General features: G+C 46.2%; 1 protein-coding gene across 2 annotated transcripts in view; it reads right to left on the bottom strand.

Moving 5' to 3' along the window:
- The window catches only part of CACNA1E (calcium voltage-gated channel subunit alpha1 E), a 444,647-nt gene that overhangs the window by 170,148 nt on the left and 250,087 nt on the right, over nucleotides 1–24,412 (bottom strand). For both annotated transcript variants that reach the window (XM_083445434.1, XM_083445435.1), the window contains exon 9: nucleotides 4,465–4,568. In XM_083445434.1, the coding sequence (XP_083301560.1) occupies nucleotides 4,465–4,568 (104 nt within the window). The remainder of the gene's footprint in view (nucleotides 1–4,464; nucleotides 4,569–24,412) is intronic.

The raw sequence follows: 24,412 nt of genomic DNA, 5'->3' as shown, positions 1-24,412 counted from the left end.
AAACATGTCTCTCCCAATGGTTTGACTTCACCCAGATGGCACACTCTTTCATTGTCTCCTGAGACAGATGGATACCAACAACTATATTAGAGCTGGCTTGGCAGCAGGTTGGTATTAAATGGAATCAGTTCAATGAGTTAAGGAGTGGCTACAAGGTGAAAATCAACTGTACACGTAGTATGTTTTCTCATTATCAAAACTACTAATTTTCTATCCCACTCAAAGGGCTCCTTCCTCCTAACACTAATGGGGGAAATCCATTTGGAAGTGGCCCTTAAACTCCTAGGGTGCTATTCAACTAAATAAAGGCACCAATGCAAAGATTGGAATGAGCACAATGGGATCCCCCTCTGTATCCCTACCACATGCAAATGCCCCTATCTTCTCTGGAGGGTCAGGGAAACCTGGGTAGATGAGAGGGGGAGACCATTCTGTTGTGCAAGAAATCCTTTTGCTGATGGAACGTTCAGTATGCCAAATGCAACCTATTGTTTTTTAAATTATTAGTAATTTACCTTTTGGCTCACAAATATTTTTAAAATCTAGGTGAACAGCCATATCCTGAAGATTTCATCCATAAATTCACTTGCGTGAATCATGACTCTCTAGAAAGTTAAATTATGAAATCTGGAAACACAGCTAATTTGAGCCCAGGGTGCAATACTGGCAGTTATCAATCCAGTGTACCTTCGTACACCTTGAGGAAGTAGAGAAAGAGAGGGGGGGAGAGCAAGAAGAGAGAGAGAGTCAGATTTCCTTGGGCTTGTTGTTCTCTCATCTTACTCTTCCGCACGCTCTGAGCTTCTGACAGCGTTTCAGAACATGCTTGCGTGGCCACATGGCTGGTTGCCATGGAGACCTGAAGCTCCGCATGTTTTCAGCCCCGGACTGATGGTTTGCATTAAACTCCCATTTCCTGGGGTGGAAAAAAATATATAAAGGTTACAGTGCTGCCATCTATATGCAAACAGAAGCAGCATTATCCTAATCTCATTCACTCAGGTCATGCCCACGCAATCATTCACCCCCACAGCCATTACCTAAACTCTCCCCTCAGCGGCTGCTCTGATTTCTTTCACAAACGAAGCCAGAGCCTTACACCAGCAGTTTTCAAAATGTGGAATGGTTTCCCCTTTGAGGAACATGAAATGCCAAGATTGGGGGCGGGGGCACCTCCCACGAAGGAATGTTAAAATAGGATCTTAGTGTCGGCTGAGGCCTTCCTTCTCTCACCTTGAGAGCCAGTGTGGTGTAGTGGTTAAGAGCGGTAGTCTCGTAATCTGGGGAACCGGGTTCGCTTCCCCGCTCCTCCACATGCAGCTGCTGGGTGACCTTGGGCCAGTCACACTTCTTTGAAGTCTCTCAGCCCCACTCACCTCACAGAGTGTTTGTTGTGGGGGAGGAAGGGAAAGGAGAATGTTAGCCGCTTTGAGACTCCTTAAAGGGAGTGAAAGGCGGGATATCAAATCCAAACTCTTCTTCTTCTTCTTCTTCACCTGTCAAGGCAGGGATGTAGGGGCAACTGTCCCCTCAGTACTCAACATCCCAACATGATTTGAAAATAAGGGAGTTTAGGAAGAACTGCTGCTTTGTTCTATGGAAAGATCCTCCTGTGTAGTTTCAGGATTCGCGGTCTGAGTTAATCTGTTTTATTCTTCTACTGCCAGTGTTAGATTAGTTCCCTGATCCATAGGCTGTCTACAAGGCTCTCCAAATATTCACCTGTGGAACAGATGGTTGGCACTGGGCTTTGGAGGGCGGTAATGCTTGAATCATAGCCAATGTGCAAGGGCAGCTTAATTAAGTCCACAAACCCCCAATTGTAGTCAAATCATGTCCTTCATCATGGAGGGCACGGTGAAGAAGAAGAAGAGTTTGGATTTGATATCCTGCTTTATCACTACCCGAAGGAGTCTCAAAGCAGCTAACATTCTCCTTTCCCTTCCTCCTCCCACAACAAACACTCTGTGAGATGAGTGAGGCTGAGAGACTTCAGAGAAGTGTGACTGGCCCAAGGTCACCCAGCAGCTGCATGTGGTGGAGCGGAGACGTGAACCCGGTTCCCCAGATTACAAGTCTACCGCTCTTAACCACTACACCACACTGGCTCTCACGTGTTGCGGTGAGATCACCTAAGCTGCCTCCCTGTTGTGGGGCGGGACTGTTTGGATAGCCACAACAACCCATTGGTTGCCACTCAGTTGCTGGGGCAGAAATTTGGCTTGTTGGGTCATCTATTGGCTACCAAGGGGCTATTTAAGATGCTGCACTTTGCTGGAAGCTTTCTCTTTCTTGCGACATGCATCGGATCACCCACCCTCCCACCCTATATTTAGGGCTGTTTTTTGGCCTTGCTATGCCTATCTAGGGGTCATCTTTTTTGGAACAGGGGCCCGGTAAGAATTTTGCCATTTGGCTGATTGGCTGTTGCCATTTGGTTTTTGCCTACCCTGTAGCAAATCATCACAACTTTGTAAGGTTGGTGGTTAGGTATTTGGTTCAATGCTTTGGGGAGGGGACGTGGTTGGCTGTGCCTGCCCCTCCATCGCTGCTGCTAGGGAATTCCGTTAAAGGAATCCAGGGGTTCACCTTTTGTCCGAACCCTGTCAAGGGGCTAGGGCCACTCCAGAGCCCCTGGGAGCATCTGGTGGGGTGAGCTGTGAGATCAAAGGAGTTCTCGCTCCCCCAGGATGCTTTCCCTTATTGACATATGGTGGTGCCCAGTGTCAGTCCTGTTCCTGCCACCGTGCAGGTTCAGGTAGTCTGGAACCAATGCCTAAGCAACCACTCACATGCTGTAATCAATAAAGTTGTGGCCGAAATGAATGCCGAAAACCTTAAACTAAATTCTGTGCCTATTGTATCTTTATTTTGGGGGTGGTTATAGAGGCCTTCACATGCAAATCATGGCCACCCTCTATCACAATGCTGCTGTGAATTATATAGCATCATATCAGCTGATTACTCTCAGATGAAGGGCAGAATCAGCACACCAGGGATGGGGGGAGAAGAGGCAGAGCTGCAAGAGAGGACAACAGGGGGGCAGAAGACCCATATGGCGAATGACCCAGAGAGATACAGCAAGCCACACTTTTTCCCATCCCCAGATTCCAGGATTGCACCCTCTGAGGGCAGTCCGTTTCCCATGGATGAGAGTGTGTTTCTATACAGCTTCTGACTGCCATGGCAATGTGGTACAGAATTTAGACAGCGCTAGGAGAGATTGTCCCAACTCCCTCTTGACATGTCAGGTGTCCATGAGCTTGCATCCTGTCAAAGAAAAGTGTTGACACAGCTGCAGTATCGCTAGATGATGTTCCTGCTCTGGAAGATAGGAAGCACATTCAGAACCTGATCAAAGAAGTTCAGATCAAGGGATGGAATCCAGTCAAGTGTCAGGAACGTTCCTTCCCAGAGTGACAGCGAGGGCTCTGAGGACCAAGGGGGGTGGCAGGCAGAAGGAGATGAAGGTTTGATTTCTTCACATGCAGAGAGCGAAGCGAGCCTCTCCAGTCCTGGAATGCAAGTTGTAAATTCCCAGGACAGCGTGAGGCAGGCAGACGGGCCTCAGCTTTCAGACTTGCTTTCAGGGGAGGAGGGGCAAACTAGACTATCTAGTCCAGAGTCCCCCTGTACTAGGAGGTTGGGCAGAGTTCAGGCTTGGCGTCAAGCCTACAAGAGGAGGAGCAGCCGATGGCGGATTTCCTGTTGGAAAAGAACCCACCCTCCAGAGCGCTCAACTGACCCATCGAGTGCAGAAGATTGAGCTGTGTGCTTGGACTGAGCTATTGTGTTCATACCAACAAATCTGAACGTTATAAAACCGCCAGCCTGCTTTCTCTTGGTGTGAGAGGGAGATTGTGAATCCTGACAGCAAGGACCAAGACGTTCCACAATGGAACAGGAAAGGTAGGGCAACTGTATTGCTTCCCATGGATTCTGGGCCTCTGCAACTGAAGAACCTCAGTTACAGTACTTCCAAGATCAGTACCCGACACCCAGACAATTCAGACAACCTATAAACAACAAGAAGAAACGTCCTGCATCACCTTATAAAAGATGTATTGAAAATATGCTTTTGCTGACCCCAGCCTACTTTGTCAGATGCAAGTGGACTCTATCTAATCCATGAAAGTTTATTCCATAATAAATATGTCACAGTGCAAATGCCATGTACTCAGAAACTCGAGTGAACTCAAGGGTGCTCACTTCCAAACAAGCAGGGTTAGGACTGTAGCAGTGTTACTCATTAAATTGCCACAAGACACTTTGTTTTTCTGCAAAGTTATTATCACATCATTTACAAGCTTTCTCACTTACGTTATGATAAGCAACCAGGTTCAGGAATTAACAGGCAGGCAGAGAGCAAGGGTTGAGACAAGCAATTCCTATTGAGTAAGGAAACGTCAAAGAATTCCTGTTTGCAATCTTTACCCATCAAAGAGGAAGAAGGTCTTGTCTTACCCAGAAAGCACTCCAAGGACGAGGTTGAGAACAAAGAAAGAGCCAATAATGATGAGGGGGATAAAGTACAGCCAGTTCCAGGTGGCTCCTAAGGCATCATTGGTCTGAAAAGAAAACACAAAACAAACATTTAAGCAAAGAGTTACAGGGCACTCAGCCTTGGTGTAACAAATGTGGTTATTACATGCCGATAAGCAAGAACTAAGGAGCTAATGTGGAAGTCATTTTTACAAAATGCCTTTCCCATAGTTCGCACCTCGGCAATTAAAACGAGAATGCCAAGGGTGGTTATTCCAGTTTCCACATCTGAAGTCATCAAGAGCATTGGTTAACATAAGGAGATAAGAGTGTGAGATCACAACGTGAGATGCTTTTGATTTTCTGGTCATGGACTGCCATGCTCGTTCTCTCCCCCCCCCCTGCATTATTATTATTTTTTGCAAGGTCACATGCAGCATAATGCTGTCACTGCTAATTGTGCCTGGCTATTTATGCCCAGAAAAATTGCATTATCCCATCCTAGCTGAAATCTAGAGGAGTTCAGATGCCCAGGAAGGGACAAGTCAATGCACAAGAGACTGACAGCTTAAAAGGCTTCTGGAAAGATTGCTCAAGACTGTAATATGGTTATTTATTGCCTTTTAATAAGGCCTTGCCCTCTCTCTACTTTCATGCTCTTTCCCAGACCCCATTTGTCCGCTTGGCAGGGAGTCTGCCCATGACGTCGGACAGCACGGTGATGCAGCAGAACGTGACTGTCTGGGGGACGCAGCATCAATCTTCCTAAAGTGAACGAAGCTTCTTCTTTTGTTTTCCTTAATGCTAATTAAGCCCTCGTCTTTGACTGATTCATCAGTACGGTGCTTCAAAATGGCCCAGTGCAGGAGCGAAATTTGAGCCTTTTAAGAGAAGCCATCCCCTAGGGAGGAAACGTTTTTTTAAAGAAAAATCTTTCAGTAGTTTTGGATCCTTGGGTTGTGCCTTTGTTTATGGTCTCAGATCTGCGTTCACCACCTTCCAACAGCTCCAGTTCCTTGTATATTGCTGGCATTTATTTATTTTTACTATTGTGAGGCAAACCAAATATAGAGCTCTCCTCTTCCCATCCCTTCACAGCAAAACAGTTACCCGGAAATAGCACGGTTGTCCTTAAATACAACCGAGTGGAAAGAAAGCCCTGGCATGAAAACTTGGAGGAGGGACAAATGTGGATGAAGCAGGGGACGATTCTATTCTCTGGCCATCCTATATCTGGGCTGGCCAGAAGCAGGGGCTGGTCTTGGTTCAACTCTGTAATGAGCCTCACTTGAGAGGCCTTGCTTTCCTGAAGCCCAAGAAGCCTACAAAGAACCTTCAGGCAGAAGCCTCCAGCTGGTAATAGCAGAAAGTGGTACTAAGAGGTGAGTCAGAAAGTGTGGCCCTGCCCTTGCTGCCATCCACATTCTCCTGGTTCCTTACCCTCTGGCAGTGTAAAGATTTGGAGAGCCGAAGAGGAAGAAGAAACTTGCTGTTGTGCTGCTATTTTCTTTTCTCTCTCCATGGTGCTGAAGGTTGATGTGCAAGCAAGCAGATGGGTGAAAGGCTCTCCAGTTTGGGGGCCACTAGGGGGTGCATTGGAAGTTGGCCAACAATACCATCTCTCCGACCCACACGGGTTAATTAAGAGGCTGTTATGGGAGTAGGCAGCCTCCCTTGTTGCCCCAAGGAAATGGGGAACACTGCCCTTGCCTGCTGTGCCCATAAATCACCCCCTAATTCGAAAGAAGGGGGTGAGGGCCCTAGGCAGAATGCCCCCGTGTGGACCTCGGCTCTCCTGGACGCTGTCTCTGATCACGCACTAGTTGCAGCAATTTGGAATAATTAATTACAAAAGAAGCAAATGCACATATTTCAAGTGAAGAAGGGGAGTGAAGTCTGCTAATTTAAGTGACCTCTGCGAAAGAAGACAACGGGCTGGAGAAACAGGAATATTTTACGATGAAGATACACCAAAGGCGGGGTATGTTGACAATGGGGCTGAATTGGGGGGGGGGGCTTTTTTACTTTCCTTCTATGTGATTTACAAGAACCCCTCCTCATTAGAACCGTCAGTTGAACTGACCCAAGCAGGATGATTAAGGTCTGTGTAGCGATAAACTTTAACCAAAAGTATGCTTTATGGAGACCGAGAAGCAATAAGAGCTTTTGGGAATGACGCAGCAATTAATTCGGAGTCGCCATCTTGCCAAAGGATTTAAAGCCGGGAGGAAGAACGGATTTGTTCTCAGACAGCATTCCTAGTGAATCTCCTCAGAGGTTTTGAGAAAGGAGGCAGATTGGTGAAGATTAATGACGCTAAGACTGTTTTGATGTATGGAAGTCATGTTATATGGAAAACGTCTGGATATGGCTACTGGATAAAAAAAATAATATCCACGCAGGATTACAAACTGTTCTAACCAGCTTGCGGAGACTATCAGAGGTCACAAAGAGAAAGGAAAAATATATGAAAATAACAACAAGAGATGTGGAAAAATAATAAGAAAGGACTGGATAGTACTGTGAACGTCATAAGGTTAGATTTGTGGACATTAAAACAGCAGTAAGAAGCAAGAAGTTGATTGGATCCCTTCGGAACTTGAAATATGGGTACCCCCAACAAAAATTTAAAATTCGGCTGTGTAATTTGGAATTTATGTAATTTGGTTTGATTTTATGTGATTGGTCGGTTAATAAAAAATTATTCTTAAAAAAAAAAGAAAGGCTCTCCAGTTTACTGGAGCACCCATCCAAACCACAGCTGCTACAACTGCCCTACGGCTTACGACCACAAAATGGCTCTTCCTAGGTAACCTTTGCAAACCAGTCCTTGGGATCATCTCCAGCACAGGCTGCTTCTGGCTCGGCAGAACAAAGAATGACATGGATAAATGCAACCAACCAAACCTTTAACTGGCGTTATCTCTGGCTTTTCTCCTGATAAGAGTCTTGTTGAGAAAGTGAGAAAATGGGGAGTGAGGGGTGGGAGGAGAACCATCACGACAGATGGTGAAAACAGTTTGGAGGCGGCTGCATACACCTGCATGGGGAAAGCAGTCTCAATTGCCAGCAATTCAAGGCCTGATGCACTAGCCTGGCCCCCCTCTCAGCGTTGAACCTGCCTAACTGGGGTTGCTGATTCCTCCTCCTCAAGTAAATTGTCACACATGGCAATTATCACGTTATTCCTCAGAAAGGAGGGTGGAGGGAAGAGACCAAGGATAGGGGAGGGGAAGGGGTTAGAAAGCAAAAGCTGCTTTTGCATGCGCTCCTCCATCAACGGGAGCTCTGACAGCCAGTGGTGTAGCATGGGGGTGCAGGGGGGGGGGGCACTCCCACTTGCAGCTCTCTGCCCCTACCTGGCTCACTCTCTCTCTCTCACTGCAGTGCTGGCTGTGCGAATCCGATCCGAGCCGCCGGGTCGCCGCCCACTGTGGAGGGGAGGGTGCCAGGCGTGCGGTGCAGTGCGGAGAGAGAGCAAGGGACTATCTGGGGGAGGGACAGTGCAGAAGGGGGGGGCGCAAATTACTTGCCTTGCCCCGGGTGCTGACAACCCACGCTACGCCACTGCTGACAGCCCCTACACAAGACTGAATCTCTCCATCTGGGTGTAAAAACAGAGGACTGCTGGGACAAAAGCAGTGTCAGAGCCAGGTTGGACGGCGGATGGCTGTGTCCAAATCTAGATTTCTCTCCAGTTGAGACTCTTTGCGCTCTGTTGACAGCATGGAGGTTAAAGTGACTATACTCTGCCCAGGCCGGAGCAAGCTCCTAGAATTTCTGCCCGCTAATGCTGATATTAGGGGGTGCGGGTGGCACTGTGGTCTAAACCACTGAGCCTAGGACTTGCTGATTGGAAGGTTGGCGGTTCAAATCCCTGCGACAGGGTGAGCTCCCATTGCTCGGTCCCAGCTCCTGCCAACCTAGCAGTTCGAAAGCACGTCAAAGTGCAAGTACAGTGGTACGTCGGGTTAAGAACTTACTTCATTCTGGAGGTCCGTTCTTAACCTGAAACTGTTCTTAACCTGAAGCACCACATTAGCTAATGAGGCTTCCTGCTGCCACCGCTGCGCGATTTCTGTTCTCATCCTGAAGCAAAGTTCTTAACCCAAGGTACTATTTCTGGGTTAGCGAAGTCTGTAACCTGAAGTGAATGTAACCTGAAGCGTATGTAACCCAAGGTACCACTGTAGATAAATAGGTACCCCTCTGGCGGGAAGATAAATGGCGTTTCCATACACTGCTTTGGTTTCGCCAGAAGCAGCTCAGTCATGCTGGCCACATGACCCAGAAAAACTGTCTGCAGACAAACGCCGGCTCCCTCAGCCAGTAAAGTGAGATGAGCGCCACAACCCCAGAGTTGTTCGCGACTGGACTTAACTGTCAGGGGTCCTTTACCTTTTTTTTTTTTTATGCTGATATTAGACACTCCTTTTGCACCTCGAGAGGGCTGTGGAGCCCACACAATCCCAAACACTGTCTGAGGGCAGTCCCAAAGACCTGTCTGTTTTCATCAGCAACTGCTCCTGACATGCCTCATTTGGCCTTCCATAAGGCTGCCATGAATTCATAATTCATAATGAACTTGAAGAACAGCCTTCCGTTGGATCTAAGAGCTCCACACAATTCTCCATTCCTACCACCCCAACCAACTTTCATGTTCAAAATCCACCATGCAATATCAAGAACAGACCACACTATTTCACCCATATTTTTGTGGGGGGTATTAGCTTGAGATTACTACCAAGTTAATCAAAATGGCAATTTCCTTCTCGTATTGAACACCAGTGGTCAGACTTGAGAAATGAACCAAAATAACGTTTCTGTTTTCCTCTAAATGTTAAAATTAGCCTTTCTGTAGCTCAGTAGGGTCTGACTCAAGGTGGCTTCAGACTGTCAGAACCACAGTTCTACACAAGCTCTTAAAATAAAGTTGTATTGGCTGCAACAGTGGTTGTACCTAAACTTAAGAAACCACACCTTTTACTCACTGTGGTATGGACTGAGTCAGCCCACACTTCACGATGCTAAAAGTTTTCATGCCCACAGCTATGTTGGGTTCCTTCCCACAGAGTGATTTAATCACCCTGGAATGATCTCACAAGTCTTTCCCGTGTATAAAACACATGTTGTGAGAATGATGAGCATATGCAGCTGCATTTTATAAATTCAAGGATCTAATTCTTTTCTAAAACCTTTTCCCCCTAATACAGTGGTACCTCGGGTTAAGTACTTAATTCGTTCCGGAGGTCCGTTCTTAACCTGAAACTGTTCTTAACCTGAAGCACCACTTTAGCTAAAGGGGCCTCCTGCTACTGCCGCGCCGCCGGAGTGAGATTTCTGTTCTCACCCTGAAGAAAAGTTCTTAACCTGAACCATTATTTCTGGATTAGTGGAGTCTGTAACCTGAAGCGTATGTAACCTGAGGTACCACTGTGCACACACACACACACACACACACACACACACACACACACGAGTTTCCTTGTTATAATTCCAGCTATAGGATTGACTTGTGGGAGCACGTGTATTTCAAAATGTCAGTCGCTGAAGCACAGGAGTTTGGTGTATGGTGGTGGGGAGAGAAATACAGGGGTCACCAAACAATACTAGGACAGGAGCAGTCAACAACCTATAGCAGCTTTTGCCAACCTTGTGCCCTCTAGATGCTGTGGAACTACAAAATCCATCAGCCCCAGCCAGCTCATATGTTCCTGGACATGCTCTACAACACTAGCAAACTGGAAACAGGGCCTCACTGATGGAAGAAAACTTCACTCGGTTGGAACAGAATTTAGTAAATGCTATGAGAACATTGGGATGCAGGTGGTGCTGTGGGTAAAAGCCTCAGCGCCTAGGGCTTGCCGATCGAAAGGTCGGCAGTTCGAATCCCCGCGGCGGGGTGCGCTCCCGTTGCTCGGTCCCAGCGCCTGCCAACCTAGCAGTTCGAAAGCACCCCTGGGGGCAAGTAGATAAATAGGGACCACTTACTAGCGGGAAGGTAAACGGCGTTTCCGTGTGCGGCTCTGGCTCGCCAGATGCAGCTTGTCACGCTGGCCACGTGACCCGGAAGTGTCTCCGGACAGTGCTGGCCCCCGGCCTCTTGAGTGAGATGGGCGCACAACCCTAGAGTCTGTCAAGACTGGCCCGTACGGGCAGGGGTACCTTTACCTTTTTATGAGAACATTGTCCCTTCATTTAGCCAAACACACCAGCAGAATTCCAATACTTTTTTTTAAAAAAAAAAATATGGCATCAGAATCCAAATTTGAGAACTCAGCCTATTTCAAAAATTGGCAAAAAAATTATATTTCAGCTCTGGGCTATGGCTTCTAACAATAGCCTGAGCACTTTACACATGGCAAATATTTGATCCAAGGAGCCTTTATTTATCCCCTGTTGAAATAAAATATAACTAATTGGCTCAACAGTAGAGCCACTTCTGCTTCTTGGCTGCCTAAGATAGAGCTAGCTTTGCCAGAGCATATCATCCAAGCTCTGTAAGAAGATTTGTACTATTACCACTTGGTTCTTAAAAGATCCTGAAAAACAAAATCTTGGGCACCGTAAGGGAAACTGTGGGGCACTAAGCCAACCAGGAAAAAAAATATATAATTCCATTTAGTAGTAGCTTCTTAATGCACCCCATTAAGATTTAGCTATCCAGCCTGATGGTGCTCTGCAGCCCATTTTATGTGATTTCCATCAAATCATTGCATAATATTAATAATTTCCAGGAAAGACAGATCCAGCCACGGAATTCATCAAACCATTTATAATGACTCACATAAGGATTATGACCCTTATTCCATGGTTAAAAGATGCTACCTGCGAGTACAGAGGGCATTTGAGGCTCAACAGCCAGAAGATTCTTCTTCCTTCCTTTGCCTAGCGAAGTTCCCTGCTATTGGGTAGGGGGAACCAAACCTTCAAGCTGAATAAGCACACTTCTCCTTTTCCATTATTACCATTTAGACTTCTTACCCTCTCAGGTCCCAGGGTGGACTGCAGAATTTTAAATACAGTGTTACCTCAGGTTAAGTACTTAATTCGTTCCGGAGGTCCGTTCTTAACCTGAAACTGTTCTTAACCTGAAGCACCACTTTAGCTAATGGGGCCTCCCGCTGCTGCCACTGCGCCGCCGGAGCACAATTTCTGTCCTCATCCTGAAGCAAAGTTCTTAACCCGAGGTACTATTTCTGGGTTAGCAGAGTCTGTAACCTGAAGCGTATGTAACCCGAGGTACCACTGTACAGTATTAAAAACCTCTGAAAGAAATTACAGTCAAGAGAATAAGGTGGGCCTTATCCAAACATACACCTCAGGTGCCAAAGGCCAGGATAAAGAGTTACATCCCCATGACCAAAAAAATAATAATCACATAATGAAGGTGCTAAATTCACCTCTGTGCAGAGGGAATTCTTGGTAGGGTTTTACAAGGAATATTCTCCCTAATTTCCTCTGAACTTTAGCTGCTTTGGCAAAGCCACCTTCCCATAATGATGTACCCAGTTTATGAGCACACAGAAGACAAATCAGATTTGTATTAGTCACATGAAATCCTGACCATTTCACAGAGCTCAATTTCTCTAAAACCAGGACATGCTCCAGCTCTCTATGCCTTCAGTCTCAGGAACCAGCTTCCAGAGTGAGATTTACGAACGGCAGACATTGAAAGGTGCTGATGCTGAAGTTTAAGCTCACACTATTCAGAGATACAGTTCTTGTTTGAAGGTGCAGGGCAACCTCCACACAATCTCTTGCCATCTAGGAATGCAATGTGATCTTGCATGCCTCTTCTGGTCCTTTCCTTGTTGTGTCCTGGGCAAGGGCACTTGTTGCTGCATCACTGGTATAAAGGTAAAAGCTAAATGTAAAGGACCCCTGGACGCAGTGGCGTAGCGTGGGGGGTGCAGGGGGGGCCGGGCGCACCGGGTGCAACATCGGGGGGGGGGCACTCGCAGCTCTCTGCCCCTACTAAAATCCACGGGTTAGGGGGCACAAATTACTTGCCTTGCCCCGGGTGCTGACAACCCACGCTACACCACTGCCTTGACGGTTAAGTCCAGTCAAAGGCAACTATGGGGTTGCAGCACTCATCTCGCTTTCAGGCCGGCGTTTGTCCACAGACAGCTTTCTGGGTCATGTGGCCAGCAGGACTAAACTGCTTCTGGTGCAATGGGACACCGTGACGGAAACCAGAGCATACGGAAATGCCGTTTACCTTTCCGCCACAGCAGTACCTATTATCTATTTGCACCACCATGCTTTCAAACTGCTAGGTTGGCAGGAGCTGGGACAGGGCAATGGGAGCTCACCCCGTCGCAAGGATTCAAACCGCTGACCTTCGGATTGGTAAGCTCAGGAGGCTCAGTGGTTTAGATCACAGTGCCAGCCGTGTCCTACCGCTGGTATAATACTGGTTTCAGTACCTCTTCCCAAATTCATCTCGACATTGGCACCTCCTGTCAAACCCCCTCTTTCTTTTGTGGCTCTTCAATTTGTTCTCTTGCATTTAAGTTTTACATTACATTTCATTACAGCTATCAGTTTCTTGTACCCCTCCACTATGCAGAAAGGGTTTCAGCAACAATGCTTAATTAAGGAGATTGGTAGCTTTCCCTCACAGAACAAAAGCTAGCCGGCTTAGAGGAGGCTGGATTGCTGCTTAAGGTTTCCAAACAGCTCTGAGGAGTTCAGCTTAGCGATAACAGGGAAGTCAAGTTCTGACTTTCAAGCCAAACCCATACTTTTGTGAAAAGTAGGACATCTCCTGGAATCAGATGCCTTCTTGCCCCCAAGCACTTCTCTACTTTCCATTGCCTTTATCGCTATGAAATAGTCATTAGTTTAGGATTTGAAAAAAGGCAGATCAGAGGGTTTGCAGTGCTGCAACAGTGAGCCTATATTTCATAGAGTGTATTTGAAGAAAAACACTGAAATAATGGTAAGGTTGGGTTTTTAAACAAAAATAAAATAAACACTATTCATTGTTCCCAAGGGAAGGAAAGGCACATTCCTTTAAGGCCAACATAGTGCTTCCAATATAACTTTTTGTTTCCAAGTTTAATTGTTGCAGGGTTTCGAGGGGTGATCTTACTGGTCATTGCAGCTAGGTAAACCATCCCTCTCTAGCTGCAGCCTCCAGGAGGATCACCCTACCCCAATGATGCCTGAGAAAATCAGAAACACTATTTTCAAGCTTAACTGCTTGGGTGGAGGTGGGGGTGGGGTGGAATGTGTGCATGTGTGTGTGGTTGTGTTGCGTGTGATGCCGAAGAAGAGGAGGAGGAGAGAAGAAGGAGTTTGGACTTGATATCCCAACTTTTACTCCCCTTAAGGAGTCTCAAAGTGGCTAGCATTCTCCTTTTCCCTTCCTCCCCCACAACAAACACTCTGTGAGGTGAGTGGGGCTGAGAGATTTCAGAGAAGTGTGACTAGTCCAAGGTCAGCCAGCAGCTGCATGTGGAGGAGCGGGGAAGCGAACCCAGTTCACCAGATTATGAGTCCACCACTCTTAATCACTACACCACACTGGTTCTCGAGTTTCTATGGCCTCCAAATGTACTCACCTATCCTCAAAGGATGGTGTTTTGTGCTTTAGGTTTAAGAGAAGAAAAGTGGGATAGTGGGCACACACCCTCTTTCAGTGTACAACGAAAGCTAAATAGATAGTCCAATATATAAACCAGGCATGGTCAATTTCCAGTTTGTAATTTATTATGCAGATTTGAGCTGCCACAACCATGAGAGTAAATGGAGTATTTAGCATGCACAGGAACTTCCACGTGTGCAACAGAATACACATCAGGCTCTGAATCCAAAAAACATTGTTGTTGTTGTTGCTGCTGCTGCTGCTGTTATTGTTATCATTATTCTGCTGCTACAGATGCATTCCTGGCTAATGAGGCATTCTGGAAATGTACTGCAGAGTCAGCACTCTGCTAGTGTTGTAAAAGCAGAGAGTTAGCCCTTTTCTGTCAGGTGCCCAATCACTATGAGACCAGTGTTATGTTAAAGATAATGCTTGCATCTTTGGGGCACAATACGTTTGGGCGTTTTCCTGCACGAGTCCACCTGACATGTGGCTCTTTTCATTTCAAGGGGGTTTGTGCAGAAGAACTTCTAGGTTAAGCTTTGCACCTTGCACTGAATCCTAGAATGGTAGAGTTGGAAGGGACCCTGAGGGTCATCTGGTCCAACCTCCTGCAATGCAGGAATCTCAGCTAAAGCATCCATGACAGATGGCCATCCACCCTTTGCTGAAAAATCTCCAGTCATTTGCATCTCCACTCCTGCATCATGATTTCTTCCCCGCCAGTCCTTAAGAGAGGCATATTGTGTGAGACATGTAAAGGTGAAAAAATGGTAATGTAAGCAGTACCTATTTATCTGCTTGCCCTGGTGTGCTTTCGAACTGCTAGGTTAGCAGAAGCTGGGACAGAGCAACAGGAGCTCCATGATTGCAGTCATGGGATTGTTGTCTTTCACATGACAGTATTTGTTTTGACTCCACAAAGTGGGAAGTGAGGAAGACAGGATGTTTGTGTTACTGTGTTCCGTGAAGTGGGACTATTGTCCTTTGTTCTTTTTTCTCTTTGCTGTCTGATGCTAGAGAGAGAGGGAGCCATGTTGCAGTGCTCCGTGTGTTTTTATGTAAATAAAGTAGATTAGCCAAAATGCTGAGTTGCTGAGGTCTGTCATGCGCATGATGCACAAACTCTGTGGATCTCTAAGTGTGCCGGTGTCGGGTGGCATCGGTCGCTGTGATGTTCGGGCTGAAGAAAGCTTATGAAGCTCCCGAATGATCGACCAGCAGGGAAAGAACATGCCAGTCAGGCACGTGTCTCTACCAGGGTCCTACTTGAGTGTAGGCTGAACTCCTGACAACACCATCATGCATATTCGAACCACCAACCTTCTGATCGGCAAGTCCAAGAGGCTCAGTCCAAGAGACCCAACGCCACCCACGTCCCATGCTGAGACATGTACACACAGGCGTGTTCCCCTTGCTCAGCTAATCCCATCCCTGAAATCTGCCATGATTTATGGCAGCATGATAATTCTATGCAACAAGCAGTCAACCATGACCCATCATTTGCCACCACCTTAAAAAAAAACCTGCACATTTTACAACAACCTGCCAACACAGAGGTCAAACAGTGGGAAACCAGAGTCTTAAAGACTAACTCAGTTCACAAGACCTTATGTCCTAATAGATGTGTTAGCCTTTAAGGGGCCGTGAGACCCTTTGTTGCTTTTGCTCCAACAACTAGCACACCGACCCTTCTGGGGGCAGAAATAAAGACAGCAGAGGGTTTTCTGGGCATTGAGAAAAGTTCCATCTGCTAAGATGCTGGGCATTTATCCTGTCATATAAAATGCTGAAGTAGGCAGGGTCAGCAAAAGAAAAGAAAAATGGTGGCAACTCCAATTCACTCCGTGTTTTGGAGTGAATCTGCATTTTTGAACACATCCATGGAGAATTTGATCCTAAGAGTTTTTTTAAGAAGCAGGCTACAGCAGAAATATTACCTATAAGGGCTGTAAGGCTGCTGGGCTTTTGTGCCTCTCTCCTGGTAACATCTAGTAAGAGAGTACGACCTCTTCTCACTCTGGGTTTCCAGGAAATCTCCTGCAGATGACAGCTGCAAGTAAAACGAAGGGTAGGGCAGGGACCGTTAGGATATTTCCGTTCCACCTTAAAAGGGAGCAGGATGTTTGTGTCACAGCCTGCGTATTTCCTGTTTCACAGGATGTTTCTGTTGTGTCTTTGCTTTCGTTTCTCTCTCTCGGTGCCGGAACACTGAAGCAGGCAGTCATGTTTTTCTTTGTTCTGATCAACGCAGAAATAAACTTGTAAATAATGCTCTCCTGAATGCTTCTTTCGCTGTGCATTATCTGCTGATAGAGAGTGCATCGGCTCTGGAATGTGGCAAGCTATTTCTGGAGCTCGTGTCGCTAATTGCTGATACTGTGTGTCTACGGGAGATCAATGGACGTCTGGAGACGATGTGGAGTCATGATGGACTTTGTCTCCCTGGCAGTATCCCAACAGGGACCACACATCTTTTACTAGGCATGACCAGGGAGATGGAAAACAAGGGATGGCTAAGCTCATAATATCCACTTCAGTCTTCGTAAGGAAGTGGGTAAAGTTGATGACACAGTCTCACAGAAGTATTTTAGGTTTTGCTGCCACGGGCGAACACTTGTCAGCTTGTTTCAGAAACTCCTCACAAATTAAAAGTCTCCTAGGAGAACTCTCTATCTCTCTCTTGCAAAAAAAAAAAAAAGTTTCCTGTGACAGATCAAAATGGACTTGTAGTGCTGTTGTGCTATGTTATAATGACTTAGACCCTGAGAACAATAACATTCCATTCATTTTACATTATGGGCTAGTTATGTAGATTTACACCTGGAGAATATGGGTTTCAGTAGCATCGCCAGTTAATAACAATCTCCGTGACTGCTCTGTGTGCATTCTCAGGCTGGCCTCCAACTCTGCTGCTCTTATTGGTGGAGTCAGCATTGAGATACTTGCACATTCTGGGCATATATGCTGCTGAGAGTGCTAGATTTGCACAGAAAAAGCTGCAAAGGAAATGAAGGCTGTTGGTGGTAGGGGTTTGTGTGTGTGTTTTAAGGTTTTTGGCACTTACAACAGAGGGTGTTGATTAAATTTTCATACCTACCTTGACAGACTGAACAGAGAGGGGAGGGGAGGAAAGACACAAGAAATGGGATTATTTTGCAAATGTTGCCAGCTCAAAAACTTTCAGGGCACAGTTCCAGCAGTTCACACAACCTCTCTGCATGCTCTAATAATTCAAGCGCACACTCCAGATCTCTTGGAATCATGTCACTTCCTCATCTTTTAAATCTCTTGTTTTTATTTGCGCTTATTATTATTTTCGGTTTTTTGTGGGGAATATTCACGCAGCCACTGGAATCAGCAGTGTAAGCTACTGCCTGGTATCACAAAAGAGAGGAAGTGGGGCGACCCCAAAAAGATCGCAAGAAACATCACTAAGCTGCAGAATACAATGAAAGACTATGAAAAATGTGCATATTGTTGGGTATCTGCCAAAACAGTAACATCATACTGATATTCTTCCAAAACTGCAAGAGTATGCTCCGGAAGTCCTACCAGATATGATATAGTTGAGATACCTGAATTGCAGGAGATTAGACTAGATGTCTCTCAGGGTCCCTTCCCATTTTACAATTCTATGATTTCATAATATAAATACACAGATTCCCATATGTGATTTCCCCCCACCAATTTTATTGTTTTATCTTTTTGTAAATCACTTTGAGGTTGCTGTCGGGGTTTTTTTACAATTACCGGTAAACGCTCTCTCGCTCTCTCTGAACTGAGCCATCCTTACATCATTTACCCTTTTCACAAATTCTGTTGCTAGCTATATCAAAATACATGTACTAAAGAGCTTTGGTTTCTTAACAACAGGAGACTAAAATAAGGAAGAGATAGAAAATGGGAGCCCCAGCAGTACAGTAGTACAGGGAAGGCTATACCTCTGCTCTAGGAAAGACTTTGGTCAAAGAATTAGATTTTTGAGGAGGGATGCGAAGGCAGAAACAGAAAGGTGGCTCAATAGGGATAGGCCAGAATGGGCTTCTCCTGCTCCAGACATGAGAAGTATCATGGCAGAAGGGATCAACGATGGAGCAAGAGAAGGGGACAAGAAAAGATGATAGGAAATTAACTTCCTTTGAGCAGAGACAGTAAGAAATGAAATGAATGTGGATGGACGAATGAAGACCGCTTTGAATTTGGTCTCAAACCAATTGAGCTGCCGCGGCTTCCCTCAGCAAATTCTGAGAAGGTGCTGTCAGGAGTCCCAGTTTCTGACCTGATAACACAGCAAGCGTGGCTAATTAAAAAGGAAGATTTATTGCAAAAACAAACAGAGTTCTCTGGACGGCTCTAACATGCCGTTAGTCTCATCAGTCTTGATGACCCTTCTAACTGCTTCCTGCAAGACCAGAAGCAGCTGAACTTTTTCCTCTGACGTCTTTTGCCCTGCCTCCTATCCTGTAACCCTCCCATTTGTCAAGACCTGGGACTAAGAGGGTGAGCTCCCGCCTCTTCCTCATGCTCTGAGGGACTGTCCCCTCACTCTTTCCCATCTGCTTCCTTCTCTATTCTCTGTCTCTTCTCAAGAGCTTGGCGGGCCCTCCCTTATTCTCTTATCAACTGGCATTCCTAAGGGCAGGGGAGTTGGCACTAAGCCCTAAATGGCCTCGGCCCAGTATATCTGAAGGAGCGTCTCCACCTCCATCGTTCTGCCTGGACACCAAGGTCCAGCGCCGAGGGCCTTCTGGCGGTTCCCTCACTGCGAGAAGCCAATTTACAGGGAACCAGGCATAGGGCCTTCTCGGTGGTGGCACCCGCCCTGTGGAACGCCCTCCCACCAGATGTCAAAGAGAAAATACAACTACCAGACTTTTAGAAGACATCTGAAGGCAGCCCTCTTTAGGGAAGCTTTTAATGTTTAATAGGTTATTGTATTTTAGTGTTTTGTTGGAAGCTGCCCAGAGTGGCTGGGGAAACCCAGCCAGATGGGCAGGGTACAAATAATAAATAAATAAATTATTATTATTATTATTATTATTATTATTATTATTATGCTCATCTTGCCTGGCAGTTAACCCTCCCTCTTCCTGGCGACTTCCTTCCCTGGGAGCTGGTTGCAACCCTTCCCTGGGAGCTGGCTCATTCATGACAGGTGCTGAGGATTCTTGGTTGAAAATCACAAGCTCCTTCAGAGAACTATGATTGCATGTCAGCTGATTGGAGAATTCATAACTGCATGTGGTCTGCATGTGGAAGATCCCAGGTTCAGTCCTAAGTATCTCAAGTAAAAGGATGTCAGGTATCAGGGCTGGAAAAAGACCTTGGAAAGCCACTTCCGGACAAGAGTAGACCATACCGGACATGATGGATCAATAGTCCCAATACAATAAGATGGCTTTGCAGGGAGCTATAATTGTTAAATAGGTCGGAAACCAATTAAAAACTGTATGTACGTAGGTGTGTGTGCAAGCCCATATGCCTTGAGGGTAGATTGAGAGGAGATGAAGTTTGGATTCAAGTGACTCACACACGCCTCATATATGTGGGCCAAACTTTTCTCCCCGCAACAGCTACTGCCTGCTTCTAAGTGCTGGAATCTTTAAGTGACAAATCCATCCCTGATAGCATCGTCACGAGGTAGGCAAAAAAGAACATCAAAATCCACCCATTGTCCAGGGAAGATAGTGGAAGGGCATTAAATGTTAGGTATAAGTGCTGTAACAGATATAGAATGATTTCATGCAGCATTAAAAGCTCCTTTAGGCTGCCATTCTGCATTTCCCTGGGAGCCATCCCAACTGGACCCTTCTGAACAGAAATGCACTACTTTTGTGTGTGAAAATGGGGTCCCAGAGTCTGAAACCATTTGCCTTATAGCATGCTGTATGTTCAGGGCCCTAATCTCTCAAAACCGGCAGGCTGTTGTTGCAACGTAGATCCAAACCACTGCTGTGAATCACATGCATGTTCTCCGTATGTTGACAAGAAGGCATCCATCTCTACAGCCCTTGTGCAAATGATACCACCAGGTTTTTTTTCCTAGCATGCCTCCACCAAGGGTCTTAGAATGCAGAAAGACCTCCCTTTGTCACTCTTCTTCACATGCTGTTGTTGCTGCTCCCACTATTACCCAGTAAAGAAGGGTGCTTTGGAGAGTTGGAGATCTAGCAGGGCACATGGTTTGAGGTGGAGCTCAGGGAGAACTGGCTCTGAAAATACTCAAGGCTTCAATCTTAAATCCGCTTACATCAATAAGCGGCATCAATAGGAGTATAGCATCAATAGGAGTATAGCTGCATCAATAGGAGTATAGCATCTAGATCAAGGGAAGTAATAGTGCCACTGTATTCTGCTCTGGTCAGACCTCACCTGGAGTACTGTGTCCAGTTCTGGGCACCACAGTTCAAAAAGGACACTGACAAACTGGAACGTGTCCAGAGGAGGGCAACCAAAATGGTCAAAGGCCTGGAAACGATGCCTTATGAGGAACGGCTAAGGGAGCTGGGCATGTTTAGCCTGGAGAAGAGGAGGTTAAGGGGTGATATGATAGCCATGTTCAAATATATAAAAGGATGTGACACAGAGGAGGGAGAAAGGTTGTTTTCTGCTGCTCCAGAGAAGCGGACACGGAGCAATGGATCCAAACTACAAGAAAGAAGATTCCACCTAAACATTAGGAAGAACTTCCTGACAGTAAGAGCTGTTCGACAGTGGAATTTGCTGCCAAGGAGTGTGGTGGAGTCTCCTTCTTTGGAGGCCTTTAAGCAGAGGCTTGACAACCATATGTCAGGAGTGCTCTGATGGTGTTTCCTGCTTGGCAGGGGGTTGGACTCGATGGCCCTTGTGGTCTCTTCCAACTCTATGGTTCTATGATTCTATGATACATGGGAGTTGATGTTGGCTTCCATCTGTCTCGAGAGACAATGAAGCACATCTCCGGTGGTGAAATCAAACCACTGTATAAGAAGTACCAAAGTGCTCTCTCATGGGTACAAGCCTGGCAGTGCCTATGGGGGCACTGGATTGCCCAGATGACAAGACACATATCCCTCAGCCTCGCTGATGTGGTCCAAAGGAAAGCAGAACAATATGTTTGTCATCAGCTGGGCAGCAGAAGTTGCTGGAAGGAAGGTATACAAGGCATCATTCAACCACCTTAGGGACTCTGCTCCAGATTTGTATAGGGTTTACTCCTTAGCTTTTCTCCTCCCAAAGCTGTCCCGCAAGGCAGCGGAAGTTCGGGATCAGAGTTTTCCTTCTCCTAGATGGGCTACTTTCCTGGGCTGACAAGACCCATCTGCCACTCACTTCCCTCTACAGGATGTGCAGAAACTGACTTCTCGACTGTTGGACCCAGTATTGGTCTTGTCTGCTCAATTCACCAAAGCCTGTCTTCGCATGTAGGTAAAAGGTAAAGGACCCCTGGATGGTTAAGTCCAGTCAAAGGAGACTATGGGGTTACGGCGCTCATCTCGCTTTCAGGCCGAGGGAGCCGGCGTTTGTCCACAGACAGCTTTCCAGGTCATGTGACCAGCAGGACTAAACTGCTTCTGGAGCAACGGGACACCGTTACAGAAACCAGAATGCACAGAAACGCTGTTTACCTTCCTGTCACAGTGGTACCTATTTATCTACTTGCACTAGCATGCTTTCGAACTGCTAGGTTGTCAGGAGCAGGGACAGAGCAATCAGAGCTCACTCTATTCCGGGGATTCGAACTGCCGACCTTCTGATCAGCAAGCCCAAGAGTCTCAGTGGTTTAGACCACAGTGCATGGGAAGTTCCTGACTCACCAAGGGTTTGAGACCCATCGGCTGCCGTCACCTGGTTTAGCTGGCCAGTTGAAGCCGTTTGCCAGGATGTGGCCGCTGTCACATGCTGACAGCTTCTAGGAGCCACAGGTGAGAGCTGAGTGCAGGATGGGGACCAAAGGCTGACAAAACGGAGCACAATGTGTCCCCTAACAGAGGTGTTAAAAAGGTAAAGGGACCCCTGACCATTAAGTCCAGTTGTGACCGACTCTGGAGGTGCAGCGCTCATCTCGCTTTATTGGCCGAGGGAGCCGGCGTACAGCTTCCGGGTCATGTGGCCAGCATGACTAAGCCGCTTCTGGCGAACCAGGGCAGCGCACGAAAACACTGTTTACCTTCCCGCCAGAACAGTACCTATTTATCTACTTGCACTTTGACGTGCTTTCAAACTGCAAGGTTGGCAGGAGCAGGGACCGAGCAATGGGAACTCACCCCGTCGCTGGGATTCAAACCGCTGACCTTCTGATCGGCAAGTCCTAGGCTCTGTGGTTTAACCCAGAATGCCACCCGCGTCCCTATAACAGAGGTGTTACACCTCCCCTAACACTCCATACACCTCATTCAGTGAGACTTACTTCTGATTACAGTCAGAATTGCAGCCTCCGACTGTGTACATACTAAAATATGCTTTCAGTGTGCTTTGAAGGTATATTGTGTATGAAAAGTCAGTGCACAGTGAGCAGGAGAATCCTCTCCCCCCTCTAGTAATCCCAGCTCATTATCAGCTTTCCACAAGTTTCTCAGGCCATTTAGCTCATTGCAGTTGAGAGACCATCCTCTTGAACTTTCCATCCCTGTGTCAGACTGCCTGTGAACAAGGATTAATCTTTCTTAATCCACTTTGCCTGCCCCGTTCCTGCCCTCTTTTTGTTTCAAATGTCTACATCTCCAGCTTCCCTGAGCAAGCATGGATTCAATTAAGCCTCGAAACTGTTGCTCTGAGATTTGCAACCACAGTCCCAGAGGACCCCCAGTGCAGTCCTGGAAAAGCCAAAGGCTGTGCCAGCAAAAGTCTCCTGGAGAGAAGAGCCTTCTCTTTCAACATCAAAGGGCGGCTGCCAGAAAAGGGAAAACGCAACACAACATTCCCTTTCATTTTGTGCCAAAGTGCAGAGAGAGAAACGGCCAGCGAGAGAAGCAGGGACAAACTGAAACCCTTATCCTAACTGCAGAAATTTCAGCAGTACCTTTTAAACAGGTGTGCATTGCTTCCGCCTTCTCACTGACATGGTGCAACAAACATTGATGTGAACGAAATGTGACCTATACCTTGCCTGTTATCTGAGGACCCAAGCTTGCGCATGGAACAAAATGAATAGCAAATCCTCCATCGATTTTTCGCAAAGCAAGAATGCAGACTAAGCAGACCTTTTCAGCGGGCTTGAAATGGATTTAAGTATTTTGCTTGTGTTCTGCAAGTAAGACCTGGGAGAGTAAAATCTACAGTTATGTGTAATCAACCTTGCGAAGATGGGACTTCTAAGGCAAATTGTGAAAATATCCCCCTCCTTAAAAAAAAAAAGTTTGGTGTGTGTGCAATGACAGTAGCTCAGGCATAGGCAAACTCCGGCCCTCCAGATGTGTGGGACTACAATTCCCATCATCCCTAGCTAACAGGACCAGTGGTCAGGGATGATGGGAATTGTAGTCCCAAACATCTGGAGGGCTGGAGTTTGCCTATGCCTGCACTAGCTATCATAGTGCAACTCATAGCTTTGGCTTGCTCATGTACCAAAATGCAGGCTTGCAAATAGTTACCCAGCTAGTCAACGTAGTCAGACAATAAGGCAATTGAGTCTTCCCCCTTTTGTCCACCAGTGCGTTACAAATAACTAACATGTGTTGCCCAATTTAAAATAAAATAAAATTGTGGTGAACTTATCCACATAATGTGAATGTACCGTTTCCTTTTATATAAAGCAAGTGGGCACAATCTAGTCAAAATTCACTTTTGAGCACCATTGATTTAAATGGAAGTGTTAAAACATGTGCTTAAGAATCACCTGTGGATATATAAATTGCATTTAAAAGTGCTTAAATTTGGCTGGATTGCTCTCTCTCTATATATATAACTGCACATTTAGATACTTATTATATAATGAAAGCTTTTAGGCTTTAATCTCATGCTTGCTTGGGAGTCATCTGCAATTTACTGGAGCCGACTTTCAAATAAGCATGTATTTGGGCTGCAGATTTTATCCTAGAAGGAAATATGCACATACATGAACACCAAGATTCAATCATATAATCCACTTGCCCACAGAATGATGCAGGCATTTGTTCTGGTTGCCCAGTCTGCAGGGCACACCATGTCCTGCCATATACAGATGTGCATTTAATCTTACCAGCCTGCAATTTTATATGTTAAAATACAACAATGACCTATTACTGGCATGACCTGCCTAGATAGTCACAACCTGCGACTGCCTTCAAGTTGTTAAAGAAGAACAACAACAACAGGTTTGATGGAAAAATCTAGGAACCTAGAGTTGTGATTGGCGCAAGTGGGCCCACTAGG

This window comes from Podarcis tiliguerta, assembly GCF_965153285.1.
Source record: "Podarcis tiliguerta genome assembly, chromosome: 6".
Taxonomy (NCBI): domain Eukaryota; kingdom Metazoa; phylum Chordata; class Lepidosauria; order Squamata; family Lacertidae; genus Podarcis; species Podarcis tiliguerta.
The sequence above is the reverse complement of the archived record's forward strand: the minus strand, read 5'-3'. Positions and strand labels throughout refer to the sequence as shown.